At 41.5% G+C, this 7,860-nt stretch overlaps 1 protein-coding gene and 1 non-coding gene across 2 annotated transcripts; both read right to left on the bottom strand.

The window, feature by feature from the left end:
• Positions 1-2,101: 2,101 nt before the first annotated feature.
• On the bottom strand, positions 2,102-2,643 carry LOC102493966 (selenoprotein K-like). The gene is given in 2 exon segments (XM_014584197.1): positions 2,102-2,283; positions 2,547-2,643. Coding segments are annotated over 2 exon segments (279 nt in total).
• A 3,180-nt stretch (positions 2,644-5,823) lies between these two features.
• LOC114006173 (U6 spliceosomal RNA) lies at positions 5,824-5,930 on the bottom strand. Its single transcript, XR_003547929.1, has one exon. It is a non-coding gene; the product is annotated as a U6 spliceosomal RNA (small nuclear RNA).
• Between the last annotated feature and the right edge of the window lie 1,930 nt (positions 5,931-7,860).

Raw genomic sequence — 7,860 nt, 5'->3', positions numbered from 1 at the left:
TTTAAAAGCATTATATTACATATATAGTTCTATTGATGTAAACATATAGAAAAAGTTCTATCAGCGCTGGCCTTATAGAGTAGTGGTTAAAGGAGCCCAGTTCCACATGGCCAACTGCATTACAAATCTCAGCCCTAGCAGCTTAAAAAAACATGTTGGGCTCTGTGTGTACATACCCCAAATCCTGACAAGAAGGAAAAATGGAGAAGAAACTGTGGTGTGACCATGCCCATTGGAAGGTGCTTTCTTCCTCTCTGTCTTTTCTGGCCAGCACACGTGCCTTCTTAAATAATGAAGGGGATGTACTGACTCATATAGCTAGACAGGTATCAGTATTTGATTCAGTGACTTGATGTCAACAAGGACCCAGTTTTGCTCCATCTCTCTGCTCTGCCTTCTACAAAGGTAGCATTATCCCAAAGCTAGTTTTGTTCAAGCTGTAGTAATTTCAAGGTTTACAGTCTCACCCCTCATCATACAAATAGAAAGAGAACAGTTTATAGTAGCTCTACCTAGAGAACAAGGAAAGTTTTTCTTAAAGTTGGGAACTCTTTTATTGACATGAATTGGTCAAAATAATGTCTGGGTTCTCTAAATTACCCACTGTGTCAAGAGGTACAGGATTACAGGATTACGTGAATGGTTTCAAACAATCTTTCTTAGAATTGGTACGGTGTCTTAATTTTTGCTCTCTAAACACTCACATGGATGCCATAGAAGGGGGAAGGATGGAAAAGATGTTGTGGAGGCAAACTGTATTATCTAGCTAGGGTTGCTATAACAGTACCACAGATTAGAAGGCTTAACCAAAAAATGTATTTTCTCACAGTTCTGGAGCCTAGAAGGCCAAGATCAAGGTGTCAGCAGGGTTGTTTTTCCTGAGATCTCTACTTGGTTTGTAGATGGCCAATTTCTCTGTCTTTACAAGGCTTTCTCTCTGTGAACCTACATACGTGCTTCCTTATTCTCTTTTTCTAAAAGGACACCAGTCATATTTGATTAGAGCCTAAATAACTCACTTTAACTTAATCATCTCTCTAAAGATTTTTATCTACAAATATTGCCACAATCTTTTTTTTTTTTTTAATTTAAGAGACATTTTTGCTATAGGGTGCATGTGCTTTCTGAAGAGGGGCACTCAATACAAAATAACTGCTTGTTAAAAACTATAGAGTTAACTGTAGGGTCAGTTCCATAGCACAGTGGTTAAGTGCTGCACATTTGGAGCCAGATTCCATATGGCTGACTGAGGTTCAAATCCTGGTGGCTTGAAAAACATGCTGGGAACATGCATACATGTGCCCCAAATCCTGATGGGATAGAGAAATAGAGGAAAATGTGTTGTGGCACAACCACACCCCATTCAGGGGTGCTTTCTCTCTCTCTTTCTAGAGATCCACACACCCTTTGGCAATTAAAAATAAAAAGTTCATTGCATCTGGTAAGCATGACCTTTTTCCAGGAGCAATTTTCATAGAGTGGTGGCAACATAAGCTAAATTGCAAAGAGTTTAATAGTGAATAAATAGACTTAATATACAAATTAAAACTGTCTTATGACAAAGGCCACCATGAGCAAAATCAAAACATGATCATGAAAAAAAAAATAGTACCTACATATGTGGAACACCGAGAGTTAAGAGTTCCAATATAAAAAGCATGCACACACACCCAGTTTATCTCTCAAGGTTCCAGGTCCAGGACTCTAACTGTGCAGTCAGCCACATGGGATCCAGCCATTTTAAATAGCATGCCACCAGTTGGCCTGTGTTTTGTGATTTAATTATACAAAGATGAGTCATTTCTGCAACCTAAAAATATTTACTTATTAAAACTGTGTCAATACTTTAATCAACTACACAAAAAAGATAATGAGACAAACATGCATTTATAGAACTGCATATTGGTCAGGCCAGATCCCTGAAGAGGGAATTCCCAGCATGAACTCCTTCATTTTTAAGGACATAGAACAATCCTTGTTCAGACAGGCACATTCATCTAATTTGTCTGGTGTGATCAGACCTCTACTTCTTGATGGTTTCTTCCTGCTTATGAATGTGCACATCCAGTTGTTTGCTTCTTAGAGCAGACATTTACCTTTCTCATCCACCGGTGATTGGAGGAGGACTGGAGCCAAGCAGATGATTAATTAGATTCATTCTTCTGGGAGGGCTTCTGGGTGGCCCTCTTCTGTCACCATATCTGGAATCAGATGAGTTTCCGTAGTCTCGTCTCTTTTGCTGAAGCAGAGTTTTGAAAAACAGAACTACAAACTTGGCTATTCCTCAGAATTAATTTTTTTTTTTGAGAGATTTTCACTGTAGGGCGCGTGCGCTCGCCAGACAGACAGAGAGAGACATAGAGACAGAAAGCGAGAAATCACCCCCCAGGGGGGATGGTCACGCCGCTATCCCTTCTCCTCCATTCTCCTCTCGGGATCTTGGGCACGCACGCACACGCGCCCGGCGTGAGTTTTAAGCCACCGGGTCCGGGACACGAACCGCGGTCGACTACGTGGGAGTCCAGCGACATAGCCATTACGCTAACTGCTGGTTCCCCCTCAGAATTAATTTTTTATCAAAGATAATCTCCATGGGGACTGACTCTGGTTGTCTGATACTTGTCCATTTGAGACATAAATCATCACACTTCCTGTTCCCTACTTTGGAGCTACTGAAGAACTCAGGCCTTCTTCCAGAGTAGTTGTTATAAAGTTTAGATTTCTGGTGTTGAAATGAATTTCTTTTAGAAAATCATGGTGACAAGAGATGGGAGGACTTTGCAAATTCATACTGTTATTTGTTGGGCAAGCAAGTGGCAAGAAGTTTAAGGTAGCTGGATCCCATGTGGCTTACTGAGCAGTTCAAGTCCTGAGCCCGGTGGCTTGAAAATGACACTGGGCACATGTGCCTACTTGTCCAAAATCCTGAGGAAAATGAAGAAGGAATTACAGTACAGTCATTCCCCCCTCTTCCCCCAAGGGGGTACTTCTCTCTCTCTGATGAGTGCACATGACCTATAGCAAACTCCATCCCCCCACACACACATACACATACAAAGTCCTATATCAGTTCCCAAGTTGTTAGAAATGCAATGGTCTATAGATTCCAAAGGTAGAGATGGTGGGGGAAGAAAACAGGCCTACAATCTACAGTACAAGTAGAAAGCTAAGTAAACCTTAAACGAGAAAAGAGAAAGCTATTCCCAAGAGGGAGGAAAACTAGTGTGCATGGATATAGTTTTTTTTTAAAGACGTTGATAAGGTTATCTTCCATAAAGGCTGTGGCAAAATCTTCTGCTGGGTTCAGGGTTCAGGGGCTCAGCAGGAGTGATTGTGAGGCTGAGACTTGAGGGGAATGGCAAAAATATGGAAGAGGTGCTGAGGACAATGGGAGACTAACCTGAGAGTGTATTGGAATCTTCAGTTTGGAATAATACCTGGCTGTATTTCATTCAGAGTGCTAGCTCTTGTCCTGGGTTTTTTTGTATTCACTCCCTCTCTTGATACTATCCCCCTCCCCAGACTTACTTTTTCCTTTTATGGTTTTTATATTGCTTCTTAGTTTGTTTTTGTACTTATCAAAACTCACTCAACTGTCTCTGACACACTGTTTATTCATCTATATACAGGTCAAAGCATTTCCCGGATATTCAACTGATTGTAGAAATAAATTTAATTCCACATACAAAACAATAGGGTAACATTACCCTCATTAAAATACTTCACAGCTGTGAAGACAGAAACTGTCCCGGCCCGGGGGACAGTTGAACAGGTTTCCTGAGGGAAGGAGTGAGAGCCTGGATGAGCAGTGCAATGTTACAACACGGAGACGACACAGAGTCAGGGTCGTCCATTTATTGTGGGCAGCACGGAGACGACACAGTGCCACAGCCCCTCAGGGTTATCCGGAGACGACACGGTGTCACAACTCTTCAGGGTTGTTCGAAGACGCGGTGTCATAGCTCTTCGGGGTTGTCCGAAACCAGAGACGCCACAGTGTCACAACTCTTCAGGGTCTTCTGGGTCGTCTGTAGATGACAGTGTTACAACTCTTCAGGGTCTTCAGGGTCGTCTGGAGATGATGGTGTTACAACTCTTCAGAGTATTCAGGGTCGTCTGGAGACTGTGGGCCAGGGGTTGTGGTTATATACATGCTGATGGGCAGTGATTGGTTGAATGAAGGATTGTAAAAGGTGGGTTATGCTTGGTTGCTTCTGTAGACCAATCATGAGGTGCCAGATTATGCAAATCTGAGGGATTCTAAACTCACTGATTTGCTATGGGAAGTGACCAATCCGAGTATGGTTCTGAAGGTGAGGTTTTTGAAAGGGGAGCCAATTGTGCCCTTTATGGGAAGTAGCCAATCAGAGTGTGGTTCTGAAGGTGAGGTTTTTGAAGGGGAGCCAATCATGGCCTTTGGCATTGTGTAATTGTTTGCTTTCTGACAAAAAGCACTGGCTTTTCTTTTTTAAATTCCTGTAAACTAATGTTTCTTCACAGCATCTATTTTTTCATTCCTCACATGAATATTGTGTATTTGGTCATGTTTTACTGATAAAAGTCTTAAACTGTACACACACTTTGAATTCATACATTTTTACTGCTACAAAAGTGTCAGAGAGATCAATAAAATAAAAACTTTCTCTGTTACAGAGAACCAAATATATTGGGTGATTTGTTTAAAATTGCAAAAGTCTTAAGTGACAGTCCACATTAGTACTAGGATTATGTTTTTCACTGAATTCAGTGTCTTTTTTTTTTTTTTGAGAGAGAGATTTTCACTGTAGGGTGCGTGCACTCGCCAGACAGACAGAGAGAGACATAGAGACAGAAAGCGAGAAATCACCCCCCCAGGGGGGATGGTCACGCCGCAATCCCTTCTCCTCCATTCTCCTCTCGGGATCTTGGGCACGCACGCACACGCGCCCGGTGTGAGTTTTAAGCCACCGGGTCCGGGACACGAACCATGGTCGACTACGTGGGAATCCAGCTACATAGCCATTACGCTAAGTGCTGGTTCCCTGAATTCAGTGTCTTTACACCACAATTTCCCTCAATTTAATTTAATTTTATATTTTATTAAAGTTAAATAATAGCAATTATTTCTAATAGATCTCTTTCAAGAACAATACATCAATTCCCTTAATTTTTAAAGATTTCACCACAGGTTTCATCACAGTGTGAAAGGATTGATTTTTGATACCTGATAAAGTGTAGTATATCAATTAAGCATTCAATAGAAGGCTGTTTTATGATGTATATCATCTGTGTTTTTGATGATTACAATCCAATCTAAAATGCTGATAAAGATGGTTGGTGTATCACTTTATTCCTCCATTTTTACACTAAATCTTTTGTTTATTTATAACTCTGTACCTTTGTATTATATTGTAAATAAAAAAAATACTGAACCAATGGAGAGGAGAATAAATCCTTACCATGCAAACATAATGAGGCTGCTGCTGAATGTATAGAAATATACATCATCTTTTCCTGGGGACATAAGAGATAGTCTGTTACAAACCACCACCCTTTCTATTATTTGCACATGAAAATTGAAACCACTAGCAAATCAGCATTAAGAGCATTTTTCCTTAAGATATGTTCACATAACACCTAGGAGGTCAATGGTAAGTAAGTGAAAAATCAGGGCTGGCAGGTTACATAGTGGTTAGGTGCTGGATTCCCACATGGTTGATCAAGGTGAGGTTCCAGTTGAGTCCCAGACCTAGTGGCTTGCTTTCCTCACTTTCTCTCTCTCTTTCTCTGTCCCTCTCTCTCATCAAACTAAAAAATGATACTAAATACAATTAAAAAAAATTTTTTTATATGGAACGCTTCACGAATTTGCTTGTCAGTTTAGCGCAGGGGCCATGCTAATCTTCTCTGTATCGTTCCAGTTTTAGTATATGTCCTGCCCAAGCGAGCACAACATAATTTTTTTTAAAAACGTGAAAAAGCAATCATCTACCAGGGAATACGTACATCAAAAGATTCAGCATTGTTTAGTTTTGGTGAAACTATACCATTATTAACTTAAAAATTATAGTTTTCAAAGGCCTGAATGTGGCACAGCAGTAAGGCAATGTGAGAAGGCCAGGGGTTCCAAGACTTCCTTCTGCATGCTAGGTATGGAGTGCCTATGATTTGGACTCACAAGCTAAGGCAACTAGTATGGATCTCTACACTAGAGATTCTTTTGGTGATGCTTACCTTTCTCTCGCTCTTACTAGATATAAATAAATAAATTTTAAACATTAATAGTTATCAACTCGACAAATTTGAACTTCAATTAAGTTTTGATAAAGAACATCTTCCCCAACACAAGTTTTTTAAAATATAAAACATAAACAGAAGAATGTACCAGATGTCTCCATTAGGTAAGATCCTCTAGAGTGAATCCTAGATATTATATAATAAAGGTACACCCTCATTCTATTGGATGGCTTGTAATAATAGTGCTGGCTGATCTGAATATATCACACAATTTTTTTCAATGCTGATGTTCATCGATTGTTTTAATGATCATTCTTTATAATGCACCATTTGCTCACAGTGACAGAGAAAGGCTCTTCTATGATAGAATTTTGTTCTATCAGAAGAAAACATTTTAACTCCTCTATATTATTGTTTCCTCAGCCCAATACAGAAAGCCATCTAAATTTCCAAACTCTCCTATCAAAAACAATACATTGTAAAACTCCACACTTTTGATAGAGATGAGGCTGCCTTTCAAGTATTTCTTCATTTACTAAACCATTCCTAAATTTTCCAGGCGCTGTTGTTTAGTAAATGTAACCACCTAGACTGTTACAATCCTCACTTTGAGCAGATTCAACACAGGATGAGAGGGCCAGAGAAGTGACAGAATCAGTGCTGGGAGCAAGAGACCCTCCAACACGCCTCCTTTAGGAGAATGCAGGAAGAGGTAAAGAGATTGGCAGTCGGAGTCTCAGGAAATGAGGAAGTAGCTCATCCCGGACACTGGTAGCAAGGCTGTGAGAGCGCGAACCCACTAAGCGCAGAAAGGAAGGGAGGAGACAGAGGTCAAGAAGAGGTGCGATCAGCAAGGCTGCTTGCCACTGAGATCTGGGTAAGCCAAGTCCGCAGGGCGGCCGGTAAGCAGCGCCTGCCCCCCACCCCCCACTCCCTCCAAGAGCCACTAGTAGGACAATGGCACGAACGGGGGAACTGGAGGAACAACGGAATGGACACCAAAGGCAGGAAAGCAGGAAGGCTGTCAGGCTCCCGCTGAATTGTCCAGAGGAAAAAGTACGCGGTTAAAGCGTCAGAGAATTGGAAGAACAGTCTGTAGACAACACTTCTGAGGTCAAACAAAAGATCTGACTACCCGCTGGGGAAGCAGTAGACAAAGGCAAACACGGTTCATATCACAAACTCTGGCAAATTACTGAATGGATAATCACGTATCACTAACCACAAAGTGGAGGTCTTTAAAGTTAACCACAATCGAGTTTAATTTTTTTGATGTGGGATTAAGATAAGGAATATTTCCTAGCTCCATGAGTCATTTAAAAAATGCCCACCAAGGAAGAAAGAGGTGGGTTTACAAGTTGCTGACACTTCGACATCCCCCAGAATGTACTTCAGGTGGGCAACGCAGCCGGGTGAAAATCAAATCCACTGTCAAACAGACGAACATTCTTCAGTATCAAATTACCATAAAGATAGAGGAGGACATGCCGCGCAACTCCTTCAATTCCAGTTCCTCAAGAACCTCTTTTATTGTCCTCGGCGACGTAGCCCTTCGTGCCGCCAAAGCAGCGTCCTCTCACACGCCCACGCGCGGCGCAAGCGCAGAACCCGCAGCGTGGGAGGAGGGCGGGGCGGGGCGGGGCG

Source organism: Tupaia chinensis, unplaced genomic scaffold (assembly GCF_000334495.1).
Source record: "Tupaia chinensis unplaced genomic scaffold, TupChi_1.0 Scaffold145870_1, whole genome shotgun sequence".
NCBI lineage: Eukaryota > Metazoa > Chordata > Mammalia > Scandentia > Tupaiidae > Tupaia > Tupaia belangeri.
Note: the sequence above shows the minus strand (reverse complement) of the source record. Positions and strands in the feature narration are given on the sequence as shown.